Source organism: Entelurus aequoreus, linkage group LG16 (assembly GCF_033978785.1).
Source record: "Entelurus aequoreus isolate RoL-2023_Sb linkage group LG16, RoL_Eaeq_v1.1, whole genome shotgun sequence".
NCBI lineage: Eukaryota > Metazoa > Chordata > Actinopteri > Syngnathiformes > Syngnathidae > Entelurus > Entelurus aequoreus.
Window position 1 is genome coordinate 2,874,321 of NC_084746.1, and position 23,932 is coordinate 2,898,252.

General features: G+C 42.4%; 1 protein-coding gene across 4 annotated transcripts in view; it reads left to right on the top strand.

The window, feature by feature from the left end:
• si:ch211-106h4.4 (MAM and LDL-receptor class A domain-containing protein 1) overlaps positions 1-23,932 on the top strand; it is an 84,034-nt gene that overhangs the window by 16,242 nt on the left and 43,860 nt on the right. For all 4 annotated transcript variants that reach the window (XM_062023788.1, XM_062023789.1, XM_062023790.1 and 1 more), the window contains 19 exons: positions 3,064-3,298; positions 3,373-3,632; positions 3,777-3,867; positions 8,505-8,645; positions 8,732-8,863; positions 8,930-9,063; positions 12,871-13,054; positions 13,125-13,244; positions 13,323-13,477; positions 13,539-13,637; positions 13,791-13,881; positions 13,982-14,104; positions 15,974-16,076; positions 16,409-16,556; positions 16,637-16,850; positions 18,087-18,207; positions 21,310-21,433; positions 21,509-21,587; positions 23,741-23,902. In XM_062023788.1, the coding sequence (XP_061879772.1) occupies positions 3,064-3,298; positions 3,373-3,632; positions 3,777-3,867; positions 8,505-8,645; positions 8,732-8,863; positions 8,930-9,063; positions 12,871-13,054; positions 13,125-13,244; positions 13,323-13,477; positions 13,539-13,637; positions 13,791-13,881; positions 13,982-14,104; positions 15,974-16,076; positions 16,409-16,556; positions 16,637-16,850; positions 18,087-18,207; positions 21,310-21,433; positions 21,509-21,587; positions 23,741-23,902 (2,716 nt within the window). The remainder of the gene's footprint in view (positions 1-3,063; positions 3,299-3,372; positions 3,633-3,776; positions 3,868-8,504; positions 8,646-8,731; positions 8,864-8,929; positions 9,064-12,870; positions 13,055-13,124; positions 13,245-13,322; positions 13,478-13,538; positions 13,638-13,790; positions 13,882-13,981; positions 14,105-15,973; positions 16,077-16,408; positions 16,557-16,636; positions 16,851-18,086; positions 18,208-21,309; positions 21,434-21,508; positions 21,588-23,740; positions 23,903-23,932) is intronic.

The following is a 23,932-nucleotide window of genomic DNA, read 5'->3' on the forward strand; positions in this document are numbered from 1 at the left end:
TGCCATCCAAGCAACGTTACCAAGGACGCCCCTGCTTATTTCAGCAAGACAATGCCAAGCCACGTGTTACATCAACGTGGCTTCATAGTAAAAGAGTGCGGGTACTAGACTGGCCTGCCTGTAGTCCAGACCTGTCTCCCATTGAAAATGTGTGAAGCCTAAAATAGCACAAGGGAGACCCGCGGACTGTTGAACAACTTAAGCTGTACATCAAGCAAGAATGGGAAAGAATTCCACCTGAGAAGCTTCAAAAATGTGTCTCCTCAGTTCCCAAACCTTTACTGAGTGTTGTTAAAAGGAAAGGCCATTTAAGACAGTGGTGAACATGCCCTTTCCCCGGGGTTTGTATAATGCCTCACATTTGACGGTGAAAACCAGTACAATCCAAGGATAAGGTCGAAGGAAATTGTCTGTAGACCTCCAAAACAGGATTGTCGTAAGTCAAGACTCTGGGGAAGGGTACAGATAAATATCTATTGCCTTAAAGGTCCCAATGAGCCCAGTGGCCTCCATCATCCATAAATGGAGAAAGCAAAATTAACAAAACAAAAATGGAAGAAGTTTGGAACAACTTCCTAGAGCTGGCCGGCCGTCTAAATTTAGTGATTGGGGTAGAAAAGCCCTCGTCAGGAAGATGGTCACTTAGTCAGAACTACAGCATTCCTCTGTGGAGAGAGGCCAGCCACTTCTGCAGCAATCCACCAATAGGGCCTTTATGGTAGAGTGGCCATACGGAAGCCATTTCCCGAGTAAAAAAAAGTTAGCCAACATGCGCCTGAAACACTCTCACACCATCCATCCATCCATTTTCTACCGCTTGTCCCATGAGAAACAAAATGATCTGGTCTGACGAGACAAAAGATTGAACTCTTTGGCGTCGATGGCAGGCGTCTTGTTTGGAGAAAAGCAAGCCCCACTCATCACCAGGTCAATACCAGTCATTGGTCCGTATAGTTGCATATGCGTGTGTGTGTGTGTGTGTGTGTGTGTGTGTGTGTGTGTGTGTGTGTGTGTGTGTGTGTGTGTGTGTGTGTGTGTGTGTGTGTGTGTGTGTGCACTTATCTCACCATCCTTGTGTGGACATACACTTGACAAACCACCCTTTCTGTGAGGACCTTTTGACTTGTGAGGACATTTGTCTGGTCTTCACAACTACAGAAGTAAAATATTTTTTTTACTTTGTGTGTTTTGCATTCTGAAGTGAGGTTGCAACTCTCTACTCCCATCTAGGGCTAGATATATATTTTTCATCATTCTAGCTATAGTGGAAAGGGGGGCCCTCATAACCTACTAACCAAACGTGGGTCCACACAAAGTAGGCAAGAGATGTGTGTGAGTGTGTGTGTGTGTGTGTGTGTGTGTGTGTGTGTGTGTGTGTGTGTGTGTGTGTGTGTGTGTGTGTGTGTGTGTGTGTGTGTGTGTGTGTGTGTGTGTGTGTGTGTGTGTGTGTGTGTGTGTTCGTGTTTGGTATCTGTGTCTTGTCCGTCCCGGCGCAGGCAGATCCAGAAGCCCACAAAAAAAGCACCGCAAAAGTCACGAAAGTGCCACCCATTGTCACACGGTCCCAAAGGGTCCTGAACTAAAAGGCAAAAAAACACATGAAAACAAGAGGGAAACATCAGGGACACAAAAGGATGATACAGAGCTCCTTCCACCAGCAGCCACTACAGCAGCGCCATCTTGGAAAAAAATGAATTTATTCCATTTTGGAATAAGGCTGTAACATAACACAATGTGGACATTGATTGATTGATTGATTGATTGAGACTTTTATTAGTAGGTTGCACAGTGAAGTACATATTCCGTACAATTGACCACTAAATGGTGACACCCCAATAAGTTTTTCAACTTGTTTAAGTCGGGGTCCACTTAAATTGATTCATGATACAGATATATACTATCAGATATACTATCATCATAATACAGTCATCACACAAGATAATCACATTGAATTATTTACATTATTTACAATCAGGGGTGTGGAGGGGGGGGGGGGGGGGTAGGATATGGACATCAAGTAGTGGACATAGAGAGAGAGAGAGAGAGAGAGAGAGAGAGAGAGAGAGAGAGAGAGAGAGAGAGAGAGAGAGAGAGAGAGAGAGAGAGAGAGAGAGAGAGAGAGATCAGAAGGCATAAGAAAAAGTATCTGCATTTGATTGTTTACATTTGATTATTAACAATCCGGGGAGGGTGTTAGTTTAGGGTTGTAGCTGCCTGGGGGTGAACTTTTATTGCGGTTTTGAAGGAGGATAGAGATGCCCTTTCTTTTATACCTGTTGGGAGCGCATTCCACATTGATGTGGCATAGAAAGAGAATGAGTTAAGACCTTTGTTAGTTCGGAATCTGGGTTTAACGTGGTTAGTGGAGCTCCCCCTGGTGTTGTGGTTATGGCGGTCATTTACGTTAAGGAAGTAGTTTGACATGTACTTCGGTATCAGGGAGGTGTAGCAGATTTTATAGACTAGGCTCAGTGCAAGTTGTTTTACTCTGTCCTGCACCCTGAGCCAGCCCACTTTAGAGAAGTGGGTAGGAGTGAGGTGGGATCTGGGGTGGAGGTCTAGAAGTAACGTGACTAGCTTGTTCTGGGATGTTTGGAGTTTAGATTTGAGGGTTTTGGAGGTGCTAGGGTACCAGGAGGTGCAAGCGTAATCGAAAAAGGGTTGAACGAGAGTTCCCGCCAGAATCCTCAAGGTGCTTTTGTTGACCAAAGAGGAGATTCTGTAGAGAAATCTCGTTCGTTGGTTAACCTTTTTGATTACCTTGGTTGCCATTTTATCACAGGAAAGGTTAGCCTCTAGAATGGAACCTAGGTAGGTGACCTCATCTTTCCTGGTGATAACAATGTCACCTACTTTTATGGTGAAGTCATTGACTTTCTTAAGGTTGATGTGGGACCCAAACAGGATGGATTCTGTTTTACCCAAGTGGATGGATAGCTTGTTGTCAGCGAGCCAGACAAAGCGATGCGCTGTGAATACTTTCCGGATGCACTGTTTTTATTCCTACTTTTGAAAAAGGCAGGACTCTGACCCTGCTCATGTATTCTTTCTGCTGTCCTCCAGTTCATCATAGAAGCTGTGGTGGGTGGAAAGCAAGGCACTATTTGCATAGACGACCTTGTGGTGTCCAACAGTGGTGGCTCCTGTCCAGCGGAGCGGGAGTGCACCTTCCAAGGATCACTCTGCGGTCTGCAGCCGGTTCCGTCCGCAGACTACAGCTGGCAGCGGGCGACAGGCGCATCTCGACCCGCCAACTCCTCCGGCCCTGGCACGGATCACACCCTGGAAACAGACCATGGTCAGAAGTCGAACTCAATTGAGTTTTTTTTCCTACTACTTGTGTAAGCTCCAGTAATGCCAACACTCCTGTAGGTTATTACCTGAGCGCTGAGTTGTGGCGACACCGGCCAGGGTCCAGAGTTAAAATAGCGACGGGACTGATGGAGCCCACCCCGCCTCACGGTGAATGCTTGATGTTCTGGTTCTACATGGAGGGAAGAGCTGTGGGTGAGCTCAATGTGCACCTTCAAGCTGCTGGCGCCCCCGTCCGGCTGTGGAGCAGGAGCGGAGATCAGGGGAGCCACTGGAGGCACGGCAGAGTGTCACTCCTGAACCCCGATTCCTCATATCAGGTAGGGATAAGTATAGACTGCTCAGCTCACCGTGGTACGGGTCCATGGTCAACATTGATCGACTACAAGTCCGGCCCTCAACATTTATAACATTTGACACTGGACAAAACTGTTACTGACTGTACATACCACATACTACTACAGGTGGTTTTTGAAGCGGTGACAGGGGAGGGTCCAAGGAGAGATATCGCCATTGATGACCTGACTGTTCTTAATGGAGTGTGTCCTCCAGAAGGTGAGGGCAAAAAGCACCACGCAAGACTTTAAAGGCCTACTGAAAGCCACTACTAGCGACCACGCAGTCTGATAGTTTATATATCAATGATGAAATCTTAACATTGCAACACATGCCAATACGGCCGGGTTAACTTATAAAGTGACATTTTAAATTTCCCGGGAAACTTCCGGCTGAAAACGTCTACGTATGACGACGTTTGCGCGTGACGTCAATGGTTGAAGGAGACATTTTGGAATAGCACGGTCGCCAGCTTAAATCGTCTGTTTTCATCGCAAAATTCCACAGTATTCTGGACATCTGTGTTGGTGAATCTTTTGCAATTTGTTCAATTAACAATGGAGACTGCAAAGAAGAAAGCTGTGGGTGGGATCGGTGTATTAGCGGCTGGCTGCAGCAACACAACCAGGAGGACTTTGAGTTGGATAGCAGACGCGCTACCGTGAGTACAGCTTTGGCTTCCAAACATTTGATCGCTTGCCCGTACGTGAGTGGCGCTATGTGCATGTCACGTACGTCACTTTGGGGAAATATATGTTTCTTGCCGACTCTGATGGCGGCCGGGGTGTCGTCGAAAGCTACAACGCCCGCCGCCGCGCCGCTGTCCTCACCTTGACTTCCTCCAAGCCGCCGACCGCATCGATGATCGTGGTGAAGTCCTTCGTCGCGCCGTCGATCGCTGGAACGCAGGTGAGCACGGGTCGTGATGAGCAGATGAGAGCTGGCGTAGGTGGAGAGCTAATGTTTTTAGCATAGCTCTGTCGAGGTCCCGTAGCTAAGTTAGCTGCAATGGCGTCGTTAGCAACAGCATTGCTAGGCTTCGCCAGGCGGTACAGCATTAATCGTGTGGTTACAGGTCCAGGGTTTAATAGTAATAGTAGTATTGTTGATATTCTGTCTATCCTTCCAGTCAGGGGCTTATTTCGTCTGTTTCTATATGCAGTTAAGCACGATGCTATCACGTTAGCTCCGTAGCTAAAGTGCTTCGCCGATGTATTGTCGTGGGGATAAAAGTCACTGTGAATGTCCATTTCTCGTTCTCGACTCTCATTTTCAGAATCAGAATCAGGATCAGAATAGTTTTATTGCCATTGTTTGAGAACGGGTTCACAAACTAGGAATTTTTCTTGGTGCAAACGTGCGACATATAACACATATAACACATATTTGGTAATAAAAAGAGCTGTAACTGAGCTATCAGATAGACTTAGAAGGAATTCAAGGAATTCAAGGAGCTGCTGTTAGGAGTTATTGTTCATTTGCCTGATCGCCAAAGGGGAAAAAATTCCACAGTATTTCAAGAGGATATAGTATCTGAGGTGGTTTAAAATACAAATCCGTGATCCACAATAGAAAAAGTAGAAAGTGTGGAATCCAATGAGTCAGCTTGTACCTAAGTTACGGTCAGAGCGATAAAAGATACGTCCTGCACTGCACTCTAGTCCTTCACTCTCACATTCCTCATCCACAAATCTTTCATCCTGGCTCAAATTAATGGGGTGATTGTCGCTTTCTCGATCCGAATCGCTCTCGCTACTGGTGTAAACAATGGGGAAATGTGAGGAGTCCTTCAGCCTGTGACGTCACGCTACTTCCGGTACAGGCAAGGCTTTTTTTTATCAGCGACAAAAAGTTGCGAAATTTATCGTCGATGTTCTCTACTAAATCCTTTCAGCAAAAATATGGCAATATTGCGAAATGATCAAGTATGACACATAGAATGGATCTGCTATCCCCGTTTAAATAAAAAAATTTAGCAAAAGCTGGCTATAGCGACCGCTCAAGGTTAACGTCCAAAGTGGCCGCTACAGACAGGTGGTCACTATACGCAGTTGCCGTAGTGACCACTTGGGACTCCATTTTTCTCCATTTTTTTTATTGAGACAAAGATTATTTATGTATTTAATATTTGTATGCTTACTATGGTATATTATATTTATTTATTATTTATTTGTTCACTGTTCTGTTACAGAGACCAAGGAAATTGGATAAAATTGCTATGTTATGAACAGGGGTAGGATTAAATAAGCTCAGCTTCTTCCTACTCCTTTTTGGACGTGCTGTAATGAAACAACTGGATGCATCCCATAGTATCGTATGCATGTTCCACAGGGCTGTGAATCTTTGGGTGTCCCACGATTCGATTCAATATCGATTTTTGGGGTCATGATTCGATTCAAAATCAATTTTTTTTCAATTCAACACGATTCTCGATTGAAAAACGATTTTTTTCCCGATTGAAAAGGATTGTCTATTCATGGAATACATATATTTCAGCAGGATCTACCCCAGTCTGCTGACATGCAAGCAGAGTAGTAGATTTTTGTAAAAAAGCTTTTATAATTGTAAAGGACAATGTTTTATCAACTGTTTGCAATAATGTACATTTGTTTGAACTATTAAATGAACCAAAAATATGACTTATTTTATCTTTGTGAAAAATTGGATTGCATTGTTATGGTATTGCTGTGTATTGTTTTATTGGATTGATTAATTCAAACAAATAAATAATAATCAAACAAACAAAAAAATCCCAAAAAATAAAAAAATCGATTTTTTAAAAATGAGAATCGATTCTGAATTGCACAACGTGAGAATCTCGATTCGAATTCGAATCGATTTTTTCCCACAGCCTTAATGTTCCAAATAAACTGAAACTGAACTGAACTGAACATAAATAACATCCTATAATTTTAATTTTGATATACTTTTTTTAAATCTTGATAGATTGAAAATGAACACCAATGAGTTGACTGATGAACATTATCACATCATTTGTTCGGAAAATATAAACAACGACAAATAACGATAGAATACTGCAACATGTAAGTGTAAAAAAAGTGAAGTGAAGTGAATTATCTTTATATAGCGCTTTTCTCTAGTGACTTAAAGCGCTTTACATAGTGAAACCCAACATCGAAGTTACATTTCAACCAATGTGAGTGGCACTGGGAGCAGGTGGGTAAAGTGTCTTGCCCAAGGACACAACGGCAATGACTCGGATGGCAGAAGCTGGGATCGAACCTGGAACCCTCAAGTTGCTGGCACGGCCACTCTACCAACCGAGCTATACTGTGTGTGTGTCTGTCTGTCTGTCTATGAGGCTGCAGTATGTTCATAAATGTCCCCACACGATGTACATTTGACAGTGATTCATAGCAGGAAGCTAACTTCAGCCTACGGTGACAGCCAAAATATCTACTAACGTTACTTACCACCATGTGCTTCCTTAAATTTGATGTTGAGTTCATGTAAGCTTAAGCTTGTTAATCATGTGACCGCCTGGCTCTGTTTGATTGGTGAAACGGAGTCAAACGTCACCTGTGACTGCATTTGATTGGTGAAACGGAGTCAAACGTCACCAGTGACTGCATTTGATTGGTGAAACGGAGTCAAACGTCACCAGTGACTGCATTTGATTGGTGAAACGGAGTCAAACGTCACCAGTGACTGCATTTGATTGGTGAAACGGAGTCAAACGTCACCAGTGACTGCGTTTTATTGGTGGAACGGAGTCAAACGTCACCAGTGACTGCATTTGATTGGTGAAACGGAGTCAAACGTCACCAGTGACTGCATTTGCTTGGTGAAACGGAGTCAAACGTCACCAGTGACTGCGTTTGATTGGTGAAACGGAGTCAAACGTCACCAGTGACTGCGTTTGATTGGTGAAACAGAGTCAAGCGTCACCAGTGACTGCGTTTGATTGGTGAAACGGAGTCAAGCGTCACCAGTGACTGCGTTTGATTGGTGAAACGGAGTCAAACGTCACCAGTGACTGCGTTTGATTGGTGAAACGGAGTCAAGCGTCACCAGTGACTGCGTTTGATTGGTGAAACTGAGTCAAACGTCACCAGTGACTGCATTTGCTTGGTGAAACGGAGTCAAACGCCACCAGTGACTGCATTTGATTGGTGAAACGGAGTCAAACGTCACCAGTGACTGCATTTGATTGGTGAAACGGAGTCAAACGCCACCAGTGACTGCATTTGCTTGGTGAAACGGAGTCAAACGTCACCAGTGACTGCATTTGATTGGTGAAACTGAGTCAAACGTCACCAGTGACTGCATTTGATTGGTGAAACGGAGTCAAACGCCACCAGTGACTGCATTTGCTTGGTGAAACGGAGTCAAACGTCACCAGTGACTGCATTTGATTGGTGAAACGGAGTCAAACGCCACCAGTGACTGCATTTGATTGGTGAAACGGAGTCAAACGTCACCAGTGACTGCATTTGATTGGTGAAACTGAGTCAAACGTCACCAGTGACTGCATTTGATTGGTGAAACGCAGGCATGCGATAGATCCTACTTTGAAGGTCTGTCTGACAAAGCAAAACAAACAAAGCATGCATTAACAGATCGATAAAAATCAGTAGCGAGTAGCGAGCTGAATGTAGATAAATGGAGCAGAGTAAAAGTAGCGTTTCTTCTCCATAAATATACTCAAGTAAAAGTAAAAGTATGTTGCATTAAAACTACTCTTAGAAGTACAATTTATCCCAAAAGTTACTCAAGTAGATGTAACGGAGTAAATGTAGCGTGTTACTACCCACCTCTGTCAACAAGTGACTGCCGTAAACAGGTGGCTGCTAACAAAGGTTTGACTGTATATTAATTCCGATGTTTTTTTGTAGGTTTTTGTGACTTTGAAATAGATTTATGCGGGTGGGTGAACAACCGTCCAGCCGATTCCGGGATAGACTGGGACTGGCTTTCTGGGAAGAGCGAAGGCAGCCTTGTCCCAGAAAGGGACCACTCTACCATGTCCTCTCTTGGTAACATCTGCATATATTTTCTGTGTTTGTGTCTAAAAGTTTTTTTTAAGATTTTAAAAGAATTGTTGTTCTACTTCTGGCTTGAGGCCACTTTGTTTTCTACAGGTTGTCTGGGTCTGACAGAGGCCAAAAAGCTCAGCTCGAGAGTGAGTCCATGGAGGCTGTGGAACAAGCTTGTCTGGAGTTCTGGCACTACGCTAATGGGTGGACGTCGAACAGTAAGGTCAAATATGTGACAGAACAGTTTAAAAGAGCCACGTTCATGATTCATTTGTTGATTCCAGAACCTTCAGACATCACGTTGACGGTATTTGTCAACGAGACCTCCGGGCTGCGTCCCATTTGGAGCATGAATGGATATCTCAATAACACCTGGATCCAGAGCAAGGTTGACTACAGTGCATCAGGGCCTCACCAGGTAGTTATCTCAAGGCTTTCCACACATGGATCAGTTCTAGAACCATGGTGCTCATATCTTCAAAAACTGACAATAGAAAGAACAAGGGAAGAAACCTCAAACAGACTGTGGGACATCCTCCACAGGACTATTGCTGGCTAGTTACTCCTCGTGCTAAGATAAAAAATGTGGTAGCAGCGTTGGTATTTGCAGCTCTGCAAGCGGGAGTACCTGCTACCGGGGGATAGGACAGAAGAGAAAGGTCAGTAAATCAAGTCAATTGTACTTATATAGCAGCTGCAATTCAGAACAGAAGTTATCTCAAAGGACACCTGCACTTTTGGGGGGAATTTTGCCACAATCCTTATCTTTTCTGTTCTAAATAGTGAAAAAGTAGTAAGTAACAATGCAGGTAATTGGTATAAGATCTCTTGTGACTATAAAGCACTCTAAAAACATTGTAATACCTTCAACGCCATGTTATATACATGCTGTAAGTATATACTGTATGTAATTAGAGATGTCCGATAATATCGGCCGGCCGATATTATCGGCCGATAAATGCTTTAAAATGTAATATCGGAAATTATCGGTATCGTTTTTTTAATTATCGGTATCGTTTATTTTATTTTTTTTTATTTTTATTTTTTTATTAAATCAACATAAAAAACACAAGATACACTTACAATTAGTGCACCAACCCCAAAAACCTCCCTCCCCCATTTACACTCATTCACACAAAAGGCTTGTTTCCTTCTGTTATTAATATTCTGCTTCCTACATTATATATCAATATATATCAATACAGTCTGCAAGGGATACAGTCCGTAAGCACACATGATTGTGCGTGCTGCTGCTCCACTAATAGTACTAACCTTTAACAGTTAATTTTACTAATTTTCATTAATTACTAGTTTCTATGTAACTGATTTTATATTGTTTTACTTTCTTTTTTATTCAAGAAAATGTTTTTAATTTATTTATCTTATTTTATTTTATTAATTTAAAAAAAAAAAAAGGACCTTATCTTCACCATACCTGGTTGTCCAAATTAGGCATAATAATGTGTTAATTCCACAACTGTATATATCAGTATCGGTATCGGTTGATATCGGTATCTGTAATTAAAGAGTTGGACAATATCGGAATATCGGATATGGGCAAAAAGCCATTATCGGACATCCCTATATGTAATGTAATGATGATAATATGTAATGTTTACAGTAGTTTGTTCATTTTAAACATTACCGTCATTTCTTTCCTGAAGGCACAAAGCAACAAATACTTCTTCCGCCAATATAGCGAGCATGTTCTGTGTTTGCTACTGCTAATCATGTCAGACTTGGTGAGAGCCTAAGAACATTATCATGTAGCACTATTGCTGAACAATTGAAATAAAAACATAAAACAGCAACTTACAATGTCAGCTCTCACTGGAATGCCAACTGATGGGATGGTTGTATCTTTCAGCACAAGTGCTCTCCTTTAGCTGCTGAATTCAGAATAATCCTCATTCCTCGGATAAAAAAGTGCTAGCGATTAGGGATGTCCGATAATGGCTTTTTGCCGATATCCGATATGCCGATATTGTCCAACTCTTTAATTACCGATACCGATATCAACCGATACCGATATCAACCGATATATACAGTCGTGGAATTAACACATTATTATGCCTAATTTGGACAACCAGGTATGGTGAAGATAAGGTACTTTTTAAAAAAATGAATCAAATAAAATAAGATAAATAAATTAAAAACATTTTCTTGAATAAAAAAGAAAGTAAAACAATATAAAAACAGTTACATAGAAAATGAGTAAAATGAAGTGTTAAAGGTTAGTACTATTAGTGGACCAGCAGCACGCACAATCATGTGTGCTTACGGACTGTATCCCTTGCAGACTGTATTGATATATATTGATATATAATGTAGGAAGCAGAATATTAATAACAGAAGGAAACAACCCTTTTGTGTGAATGAGTGTGAATGGGAGGAGGGAGGTTTTTTGGTTTGGTGCACTAATTGTAAGTGTATCTTGTGTTTTTTATGTGGATTTAATAAAAATAAAAAACAAAAACAAAAAAAAACAACGATACTGATATAAAAAAAAAAACGATACCGATAATTTCCGATATTACATTTTAACGCATTTATCGGCCGATAATATCGGCAGACCGATATTATCGGACATCTCTACTAGCGATGTTGCGAAAGTTTTATGCTGAATTTCATTTGTTGGGGAAGTGGAATCGTATGGTATCAGTTTGGAAGAGTGTGGATTTTAAAAGTTGACTAACTTCCCAGCCTGGTGCCACAACCTTCTACTATACAAGTGAGATGCATGATTTATAATCGAGCAATAACTTTTCTTAGGAGCAGCGGAAGCAGCTCAAGTTCCTTCTCCTTCTTCTTTATTTCATGGCGGATACCAACCAACGGTATTAGTAGCTACAGCCAGTTAGTCCCTGGCTACTCGGCAGTGGTCGGAGGAGCCTTATGAGCAAGGGAATGTGTCACAACGGCAGAGAAGTAGTTCCTCTTTGTTAACTCTTACATTAATAATGTTGTGAATACTTGGTTAATATGTCACGGCATGTAAATAAAGTGTTGTCGTCACTTCTTAGTTGATATTTTAGAAGGCTTCTTAGACGGAACAGATGAATCCCAATTACCGGCATTGTTAGCCGCCACTTATTACGAGTGTTCCACTATCTACAACTTACAAACAAGGAAAAGATGTGTGCTTCTTGTGTCACATATGGATTGTGGATGAGGGGCCAAATTCCCCAAAAAAGGGCAGTTCCCGTTTAAAGCCATTTACACATGGAGCAGGACTAGAACTACAGTTCTCATACTTTAAGGAAAACCAACTGAACCCCACACGAACAGGCACTTGGCGACAGAGCAAAGGATAAATGGCCTCTTGTGCAGAACAGAACCTTGACTACTGCAGACTAGTTACTTCTACTCTTAAGATAAGGAATGTGCTGTCAGGGTACCTAATCAAGGGAGAGTCGAGAGATGGTAGGACAGTGACACGCAAGGAACAGGTTGCCAAGTTAGCAACAATCACAGACCACATATGAATGTCCATCCATCCATCCATCCATCTTCTTCCGCTTATCCGAGGTCGGGTTGCGTGGTCAGCAGCCTAAGCAGGGAAGCCCAGACTTCCCTCTCCCCAGCCACTTCGTCCAGCTCCTCCCGGGGGATCCCGAGGCGTTCCCAGGCCAGCCGGGAGACATAGTCTTCCCAACGTGTCCTGGGTCTTCCTACCGGTCGGACGTGCCCGAAACACCTCCCTAGGGAGGCGTTCGGGTGGCATCCTCACCAGATGCCCGAACCACCTCATCTGGCTCCTCTCCATGTGGAGGAGCAGCGGCTTTACTTTGAGCTCCTCCCGGATGACAGAGCTTCTCACCCTATCTCTAAGGGAGAGACCCGCCACCCGGCGGAGGAAACTCATTTCGGCCGTTTGTACCCGTGATCTTGTCCTTTCGGTCATAACCCAAAGTTCATGACCATAGGTGAGGATGGGAACGTAGATCGACCGGTAGATTGAGAGCTTTGCCTTCCTGCTCAGCTCCTTCTTCACCACAACGGATCGATACAGCGTCCGCATTACTGAAGACGCCACACCGATCCGCCTGTTGATCTCACGATCCACTCTTCCCTCACTCGTGAACAAGACTCCGAGGTACTTGAACTCCTCCGCTTGGGGCAAGATCTCCTCCCCAACCCGGAGATGTATGAATGTGAATACCGTAATTTAACTGTTTTGCTTGGTTGGTCACCTGAATAAATGAAGTATTATGCTTTAAAACAGATTATCCTGCAAGCCAACAATACAGTCTCCAGTATATCGGATTCAAGTTTTTCCCTCGATGATGTTCACATTATAAGAAACAAGTCTTGTTTGGATACAATCCCGACCACCACCCCAAACCCTGCCACCACCACCACCACCACCACTCCTCCGAACCCTGGCATGCACTGCACTTTTGAACAAGGTCACCGTCCATCACAGACTTTCATAATCCTCCGGTCCTTAGTCTTTCTAAACACGTCTCTTTAACACAGATCTGTGCAACTGGGTCCAGGAGGTTGATGATGATTTTAACTGGACACTGAGTCGAGGACTTCAAGTGGACGAGCTTTGGAACGGACCTTTATATGATCACACTGAAGAAAACAACCAAGGTAGGTATAGCTAGCTCCTAAGTGAGGCTTAGTTGATTCATCTGAGGATAATAAATCTTTGTTCTGCGTTTTCCAAAGGTTTTTATTTACTTCTCAATGGATCTGCATTCAAGGGGGGCGAGAAAGCAAGCATCTCTCTTCCCCTCAACGATGGGACATCACAAGTTTGTGTTGGATTCTGGTATTACATGTTGGGCCCTTCAGTGTCAGCCATTGATCTGCTGGTTAAGACAGTAAGTCACATGGTAGTACCAACCTTTGTTCAGTATTATACATTTTTTTTTTTCCCAATAGAATTCCTCGGAGATGCTGATCTGGACTCGCAAAGGGAGCCAGAATCCCGAATGGATCCAAGCACAAGTAACCATCGACGTAAAGGATGAAATGACACGGGTATATTTCTGTTTATTTAACTGTCAAGTGTGCACAATGTAACGTTATTCACCAAGATGGTTATGAGATTTGTGATATTTTAGATGAGATAGCCCGTGAAATCTAAAACTACCGCTGAAAAGAATTGATGGATGAATGTATTGGTTTCCTCAGGTGATGTTCACCGGCCACAGAAGCAGTACCAGTGAGGGATTCATTGCACTTGATGATGTCACAGTGAGCATCGGGGACTGCCGTGAAGACAGTGAGTGGACCCTTCTTTTTTTGCACAATATTGTTATTATTTTCCAGATTTGCAGCGATACGTTTACCACGGCTTTGTACTTTTTTCCAAATCAAATCAGGTCCGATCTGCGGCTTTGAATCCGGCTGGTGCGGCTTTGAGAGGGACGTCAGCCACCAGGGGCATTGGGGACGAGAGAGAGGCACAAAGAACAACGTGGATCACACGTTTGGTACAGAGAATGGTGAGTGCAATCAGCAAGGCATCCACCCATGCATCCATTTTCTACCATTTTCGCTGGAGCCTATCTCAGCTGCCTTCGGGTGGAAGGCGGGGTACACCCTGGACAAGTCGCCACCTCATCGCAGGGCCAACACAGATAGACAACATTCACACTCACATTCACACACTAGGGACCATTTAGTGTTGCCAATCAACCTATCCCCAGGTGCATGTCTTTGGAGGTGGGAGGAGCCTATCCCCAGGTGCATGTCTTTGGAGGTGGGAGGAAGCCGGAGTACCCGGAGGGAACCCACGCAGTCACAGGGAGAACATGCAAACTCCACACAGAAAGATCCCGAGCACAGGATCGAACCCAGGACCTTCGTATTGTGAGGCAGACGCACTAACCCCTCTTCCGCCATGCTGCCCATCAGCAAGGCATAAGTAACATTTGTGGCGCCCCCTATGGGTAGTGGTCAGAATTATTTGAAAGACATACTAGCATACGCATACTTGCCAACCTTGAGACCTCCAAATTCGGGAGATTGGGGGGGGGTTTGAGGTGGGCGGGGTCGGAGGGCGGGGTCGGAGGGCTGGGGCAGGGTTAAGGGGGGAAGAGTATATTTATAACTAGAATTAAGTTATTTAGTTAGAAGTATTCCTTATATATATATGTATATATAAATAAAATAAATACTTGACTTTCAGTGAATTCTATCTTTATATATATATATATGTATTTTATTATATGAGGTGGCGACTTGTCCAGGTACCCCGCCTTCCGCCCGATTGTAGCTGAGATAGGCTCCAGCGCCCCCCGCGACCCCGAAGGGAATAAGCGGTAGAAAATGGATGGATGGATGGATATATATATATATATATAAATAAAAGAAATACCTGAATTTCAGTGTTCATTTATTTACACATACACACACATAACACTCCTCTCTACTCATTGTTGTATTTGAAAGTGCAATGCTTTGCAGCCAGTAGCACAGCCTTTGAAGGAGCAAAAGTATGGGCAGTGTAATATTCTGGGTTGGAGTCAATAACCAGGCGAGGTGACGAAGTTACGTCTCTTTACTTCATACTTCAGAACCGACTCCCACACTTGCCGTCAGGGTGCGCAATACAACGTAAACCGTTGGCCAACCAAAAAGTAACCACAGAACACTATACGGTATAGGGTTCTGTGGTTACTTTTTGGTTGGCCAAGCGGACGTGACGACAGGCTGTCCTCACTCAGGACCCTGAGGGGGCGTGCCTTAAGTCCGGCTGGAAATCGGGAGAAATTCGGGAGAATGGTTGTCCCGGGAGATTTTCGGGAGAGGCACTGAAATTCGGGAGTCTCCCGGAAAATTTGGGAGGGTTGGCAAGTATGGGCATACGTGTAATACAGATATCCTCGAAGTTGTATCTTCATTAGACAATGACTTATTTGCTAAGCCCTGCAAGTCCGTGTTAAGACATTTTGCTTGAGCCACCTCATCTGGCTCCTCTCAAGGTGGAAGAGCAGCGACTTTACTTGCCGCACGACAGAGCTTCCCACCCTATCAATGAGGGAGAGCCCCGCCATCTTGAGGAGGAAACTAATTTCGGCCATTTGTGCATATCCTTCCGGTCACAACCCAAAGCTCATTACCATAGATAAGGGATGGGAACTTAGCTCTTCACCACGACAGACCGATGCAGAGTCCGCATCACTGCCGACGCTGCACAGATCCGTCTGTGGATCTCATGATCCATTCTTGCCTTACTTGTGAACAAGACTCCGAGGTACTTGAACTCCTTCAATTGGGACAGGATCTTGTCCCCAACCCATAGATGGAATCCCCCCTTTTCCAATGACATATATGTTCAAATCACACAAAGATCTGTTTCTTTCCTACAGGTTACTACATGACCGTAACCAAGTCAAATTCCACACAACAGTCAGTTGCTCAGCTACTGTCCCCTGACTTCATCTCACCTTCGGAAATGTGTGTTCGCTTCTGGTGAGTCCAGTCCTACACGGCGCACCTTTACAAACTTACTGGATGTCAGAATCCGAATCCGAATCAGAATCAGCTTTATTGTCATTACGCAGGGTAACGAGATTGAGGCCATTCCATACAGTGCGATAAAACAAATGTACACTCTCTATGCAGTGGGTGAAATTAATATGTACATGAATATCTACATGAAACAGGGTGGTTGGTGGAATGGGTAATTGCACCGAAGAGAGGGTCAATGGGGAAGTCTGTTCAGGGTGGTTATGGCCCTGGGGAAGAAGCTGTTCTTTAGCCTGTTCGTCTTGGTTTTAATGCACATGTATTATCTATTTTAGGTACCGGCTGCCTGTAGGTTCAGCCAACAAGCTATCTGTTCATGTGAGGAGCGAGGAAGTGGGTGGTGCCCTTTGGCAACATTCTGGAGCCGTCTCCTCAGACTGGGAGGTGGCAGAGGTCACAGTTTTCTGGCCAACAAAGTTCAACGTAAGATATTTTCCACACTGTGCCTTGAAGTCAACCCAGGTGAGCCACCATGTACTCCATGCACCCATTCTCTACTCTAGGTGGTGTTTAGGGCATCCCATGAGCCAGGATCAAATTCCACAGTACAAATAGACGATTTCTCCGTAAGGAACGAGGCCTGCTCTCCTTCGGCAAACTGTGACTTTGACTCTGGACAATGCAACTGGCTCAATTTGCCGACCGAAAATGGATATGACTGGGTGCTGGCCAGTACTGGCTTCCGCGGTCTACCTGTACGCCACACCACCTCAGAAGGTAGAGCCTTATATACACTATGTCCCAGCAAACGTCTCTTTTCCATGTTGCTTGTCACCATTTTGGGTCACAAGTGAGCTGGGGCTTATCCCAGCTGACTCTGGGGGTGAGAGGTGCAATACACCCTAGACTGGTCACCATTCAATCGAGGAGAACTGATGTCATACTTGCCAACCCTCCCGTTTTTACCGGGAGACTCCCGGTATTCAGCGCCTCTCCCGATAACCTCCCGGCAGAAATGTTCTCCTGACAAACTCCCGGTATTCAGCCGGAGCTGGAGGCCACGCCCCCTCCAGCTCAATGCGGACCTGAGTGGGGACAGCCTGTTCTCACGTCCGCTTTCCCACAATATAAACAGCTTGCCTGCCCAATGATGTCATAACTGTAGAATGATCGAGGGCGAGTTCTTGGTTTCTTATGTGGGTTTATTGTTAGGCAGTTTCATTAACGTCCTCCCAGCGCGGTAACAACACACAACAACAGCAGTCACGTTTAGTCTACCGTAAAGCAGTTAGTCTGCCGTAAACAGCAATGTGGTGACACTCTTAAACAGGACAATACTGCCATCTACTGGATAGCCTCCAGAACACTGAAATTCAAGTATTTCTTTTATTTATATGTATAATAAAATAAAATAAAATAAAAATAAAATAAAATAATAAAAAAAAATATATATATATATATATATATATATATATATATATATATATATATATATATATATATATATATATATATATATATAGCTAGAATTCACTGAAAGTCAAGTATTTCATACATACATATATATATATATATATATATATATATATATATATATATATATATATATATATATATATATATATATGAAATACTTGAGTTGGTGAATTCTAGCTTAAATATATTCCCCTCTTAACCACGCCCCCCACCCCACCCCCACCTCCCGGTATCGGAGGTCTCAAGGTTGGCAAGTATGACTGATGTACAAACAAATTCACACTCACGCTTATGGGTCGTGGGAAGAAGCAGTGTGTAACTCAAATTTGACCTTTCAAAAATATCAACTGTTGTTTGAACGCAGATTTCTTGCTTTAGAAATCTAAATGAAATGTATCATTATTATTATTATCATTGAGTAAGCATCAATGCAATTACAATCAAAATATTCATGCACTCAATGCAGTCCTAACCCTGAAGATATGATACACACGTACTTATGCGTATACTGCACTAGAATTGTTTATTTGCTTTCAGGTTGCTTTCTGTTGAGCACTTCACAGCACAGAAACATCAGTGTGGCTCAGATAGCATCCGAGTGGATCCATCTCAAAGACCCCAACGCCTGCCTCACTCTCTCCTACCATGTTGACAACAGGTTAGTGCAAAACACGCACAGACACACCCACATACGCACGTGTATATATATACACTAGCGTTCAAAAGTTTGGGGTCACATTGAAATGTCCTTATTTTTGAAGAAAAAGCACTGTACTTTTCAATGCAGATAACTTTAAACTAGTCTTAACTTGAAAGAAATACACTCTATACATTGCTAATGTGGTAAATGACTATTCTAGCTGCAAATGTCTGCTTTTTGGTGCAATATCTACATAGGTGTATAGAGGCCCATTTCCAGCAACTATCACTCCAGTGTTCTAATGGTACAATGTGTTTGCTCATTGGCTCAGAAGGCTAATTGATGATTAGAAAACCCTTGTGCAATCATGTTCACACATCTGAAAACACTTTAGCTCGTTACAGAAGCTACAAAACGGACCTTCCTTTGAGCAGATTGAGTTTCTGGAGCATCACATTTGTGGGGTCAATTAAATGCTCAAAATGGCCAGAAAAAGAGAACTTACATCTGAAACTCGACAGTCTATTCTTGTTCTTACAAATGAACAAGAATTGTTTGGGTGACCCCAAACTTTTGAACGGTAGTGTATGTATACATTATATTCTAAGTGACATTTCAAAGAATGCTCTTTATCAGCCTCGTTTCCTCGTGGACTTCCTGAAAAAGTGTGCACAGTCAGTCACCTGCTCCACGTTGTGCAAGACAACACATACTCTGGGTCAGAGTTCAGTCACACAGGAAAAGACCTTTGAACAAACACACACACACGCGTGCACACACACACAAACACACATTATACAACCAACAGGACGCCTGTGCCGTTCATGCCTCGAAATGACACAAGCGATACAACTGCACATTTCGTGATGTCATTTAAAATACGTACAGCATCTCCCAAAAGTGAGTTAAGTCATCACATTTCAGCAACCATCTATTGCTTCTCACAGCACTATAGAGAGTAACCATTCTTTAGAGCAGTGGTCCCCAACCTTTTTGTACTTGCGGACCGGTCAATGCTTGAAAATTCGTCCCACAGACCGCGGGGGGGGGTAGTAAAAAAAAAAAAAAAATTATTTTTATTTATTTATTTTTTTTGGCATAAAGAAATACAATCATGTGTGCTTACGGACTGTATCCCTGCAGACTGTATTGATTTATATTGATATATAATGTATATATTGTGTTTTTTATGTTGATTTTATTTTATTTTTTTATTTATTTTTTATTTCTTGTGCGACCGTGGCCCGGTACCAATCGGTCCACGGACCGGTACCGGGCCGCGGCCCGGTGGTTGGGGACCACTGCTTTAGAATAGTCAGGGTACAGTTTAAGTAGCAGAACAGATGTTACTAATCACTCGAAATTAGTCAACACAAAGCCATTATTGTCTAGATTGGAGGTCAGCAACCCGCGGCTCAAGAGCCACATGTGGCTCTTGAGCGGCGCCCTGGTGGCTCCATGGAGCTTTTTCAAAAATGTATGGAAATGGTAAAAAAATTGGGGTGAAAAACATATTTTTTGTTGTAATATGTTTTCTGTAGGAGGACAAACATGACAAAAACCTTCCCACTTGTTAGAAAGTCCACTGTTTAATGTGTTTGTGTGTATGCTTCACCGATGAGAGTATTTGGTGAGGGCCGTTTTGTCCTATTAATTTCAGCGGCCCTTGAACTCACCGTTGTGTGGACTGTGACTCAACAGTTTGTTTACATGTACAACTTTCTCCGACGCTGCCACGGAAAGACGTGTTTTATGCCACTCCTTCTTTGTCTCATTTTGTTCACCAAACGTTTTATACTGTACTGTGCTTTGTTGATGTTATTGACTTGTTGGAGTGCTAATTAGGCATATTTAATCACTGCATGACTGCAGGCTAATCGATGCCAACATGCTATTTAGGCTAGCTGTATGTACATATTGCATCGTGATGCCTCGTTTGTAGGTATATTTGAGCTCATTTAATTTCCTTTACTTATGTCGTGTGTAGGGATGTCCGACAATGGCTTTTTGCCGATATCCGATATTCCGATATTGTCCAACTCTTTAATTACCGATACCGATATCAACCGATACCGATAGCAACCGATATATGCAGTCGTGGAATTAACACATTATTATGCCTAATTTGGACAACCAGGTATGGTGAAGATAAGGTACTTTTTTTAAAAAATTGTAAAATAAGATAAATAAATTAAAAACATTTTCTTGAATAAAAAAGAAAGTACAACAATATAAAAACAGTTACATAGAAACTAGTAATGAATGAAAATGAGTAAAATGAAGTGTTAAAGGTTAGTACTATTAGTGGAGCAGCAGCACGCACAATCATGTGTGCTTACGGACTGTATCCCTTGCAGACTGTATTGATATATATTGATATATAATGTAGGAAGCAGAATATTAATAACAGAAAGAAACAACCCTTTTGTGTGAATGAGTGTAAATGGGGGAGGGAGGTTTTTTGGCTTGGTGCACTAATTGTAAGTGTATCTTGTGTTTTTTATGTTCATTTAATTTTAAAAATAAATAAATAAATAAATTAAAAAAATATAAAGATACCAATAATTTAAAAAAACGATACCGATAATTTCCGATATTACATTTTAAAGCATTTATCGGCCGATAATAACCTCTCTAATTACTTACAATGTATTACTTGTACTGTACATTGTCACTACTACTACATTACTTACAATGTATTACTTGTTCAATATAAGTACTACAACATCACTTACAATATATTACTTGTACAATATCACTAACACCACATCGCTTACAGTATGTTACTTATATAATATCGCCTTCAAGCGCGTGTTGCAGCTGCTGAGTTTGCATTTATTTAGCACTGAAATGAAGCATCAATAGCTAGTTCTTTCTTAGGTCTGGTTACTACTGTTTACGTTCTCCCCGGCGCCATTATGGAACCGGGTGTTGGTGCCCATCCCTAATATTGACTCGGTTTTAGGTCTATTCTGTTGCCATACTTACTACCTATTATGGACTACTCAGAAGTACATCTAATAAAATAGTATTGTCCCTTGAAAATATATAAAACGCCTCCTGAAATGTGAGGGCTGCACTTACTTTTCTACGTTTTCTTGTATAAATGTTTCACGGCAGCCTGGGGACCATGCGTGTCCACGTCCGCTCCGTCCCATCGGAGGATGAGCTGATATTCCAAAGCAGCAGTGGACACACCTGGGACTTCTTTTCTCAAACGCTGGAGCAGAAAAAACCTTTCCAGGTAACCCCCAAAAGCATTTAAAAGCCTGCCTAATCGTGCCGGGGACTAAAACCCTCACATTGGTATCACGTTCAGTTGGTGATCCAAGCCGAAACCAGCCATGGAGGGTTTGTTGCCATTGATGATATCAGTCTAACACCCGGTCCATGTCAAGGTACTCTTACTTGTCTTCATCTACAAACCCTGTTTCCATATGAGTTGGGAAATTGTGTTAGATGTAAATATAAACGGAATACAATGATTTGCAAATCCTTTTCAAGCCATATTCAGTTGAATGCACTACAAAGACAACATATTTGATGTTCAAGCTCATAAACTCTATAATTTTTTTTTGCAAATAATAATTAACTTAGAATTTCATGGCTGCAACACGTGACAAAGTAACATTTTTGAAGCTTCTCAGGTGGAATTCTTTCCCATTCTTGCTTGATGGACAGCTTAAGTTGTTCAACAGTCCGGGGGTCTCCCTTGTGCTATTTTAGGCTTCACACATTTTCAATGGGAGACAGGTCTGGACTACAGGCAGGCCAGTCTAGTACCCGCACTCTTTTACTATGAAGCCACGTTGATGTAACACGTGGCTTGGCATTGTCTTGCTGAAATAAGCAGGGGTGTCCATGGTAACGTTGCTTGGATGGCAACATATGTTGCTCCAAAAGCTGTATGTACCTTTCAGCATTAATGGTGCCTTCACAGATGTGTAAGTTACCCATGTCTTGGCCACTAATACACCCCCATATCATCACAGTTTCCAAAAACAATTTGAATTGTGGACTCGTCAGACCACAGAACACTTTTCCACTTTGTATCAGTCCATCTTAGATGAGCTCAGGCCCAGCGAAGCCGACGGCGTTTCTGGGTGTTGTTGATAAACGGTTTTCGCCTTGCATAGGAGAGTTTTAACTTGCACTTACAGATGTAGCGACTAGGGATGTCCGATAATGGCTTTTTGCCGATATCCGATATTCCGATATTGTCCAACTCTTTAATTACCGATGCCGATATCAACCGATATATGCAGTCGTGGAATTAACACATTATTATGCCTAATTTGGACAACCATGTATGGTGAAGATAAGGTCCTTTTTAAAAAAAAAAAAAAATTAGATAACTAAATTAAATTATGTGGGCTCTGTACCGAGGATGTCGTTGTGGCTTGTACAGCCCTTTGAGACACTTGTGATTTAGGGCTATATAAATAAACATTGATTGATTGATTGATTGAAAAACATTTTCTTGAATAAAAAAGAAAGGAAAACAATATCAAAACAGTTACATAGAAACTAGTAATTAATGAAAATGAGTAAAATGAAGTGTTAAAGGTTAGTACTATTAGTGGAGCAGCAGCACGCACAATCATGTGTGCTTACGGACTGTATCCCTTGCAGACTGTATTGATATATATTGATATATAATGTAGGAACCAGAATATTGATAACAGAAAGAAATGGGGGGAAGGAGGTTTTTTGGGTTGGTGCACTAATTGTAAGTGTATCTTGTGTTTTTTATGTTGATTTAATAAAAAAAAACAAAAAACGATACAGATAATAAAAAAGACGATACCGATAATTTCCGATATCACATTTTAACGCATTTATCGTAGTAGCGACCAATTGTAGTTACTGACAGTGGGTTTCTGAAGTGTTCCTGAGCCCATGTGGTGATATCCTTTACACACTGATGTGGCTTGTTGATGCAGTACAGCCTGAGGGATGGAAGGTCACGGGCTTAGCTGCTTACGTGCAGTGATTTCTCCAGATTCTCTGAACCCTTTGATGATATTACGGAGCGTAGATGGTGAAATCCCTAAATTCCTTGCAATAGCTGCTTGAGAAAGGTTGTTCTTAAACTGTTCAACAATTAGCTCAGGCATTTGTTGACAAAGTGGTGACCCTCGCCCCATCCTTGTTTGTGAACGACTGAGCATTTCATGGAATCTACTTTTATACCCAATCATGGCACCCACCTGTTCCCAATTAGCCTGTTCACCTGTGGGATGTTCCAAATAAGTGTTTGATGAGCATTCCTCAACTTTATCAGTATTTATTGCCACCTTTCCCAACTTCTTTGTCACGTGTTGCTGCCATCAAATTCTAATGTTAATGATTATTTGCAAAAAAATTTTTTTTTATGAGTTTGAATATGAAATATGTTGTCTTTGTAGCATATTCAACTGAATATGGCTTGAAAAGGATTCGCAAATCATTGTATTCCGTTTATATTTACATCTAACACAATTTCCCAACTCATATGGAAACGGGGTTTGTACTACGGAACCAGCATATTTGAAAATATTTCGTCTTGCAGCAAATGAAACAAGTTCCGGTTTTGCCGGGTGCACGTTTGAAAATGGCACGTGCGGCTGGAAGGACGTCAGCGTGGGTCAAGGTCAGTGGGAGATCATGGTGGGAGAGGACGCTCCAGTGAACACGGGACCATCTGTTGACCACACACTCGGCACCGCGCTGGGTGAGTCCACCTCCAACCGTGTCCTTCTTT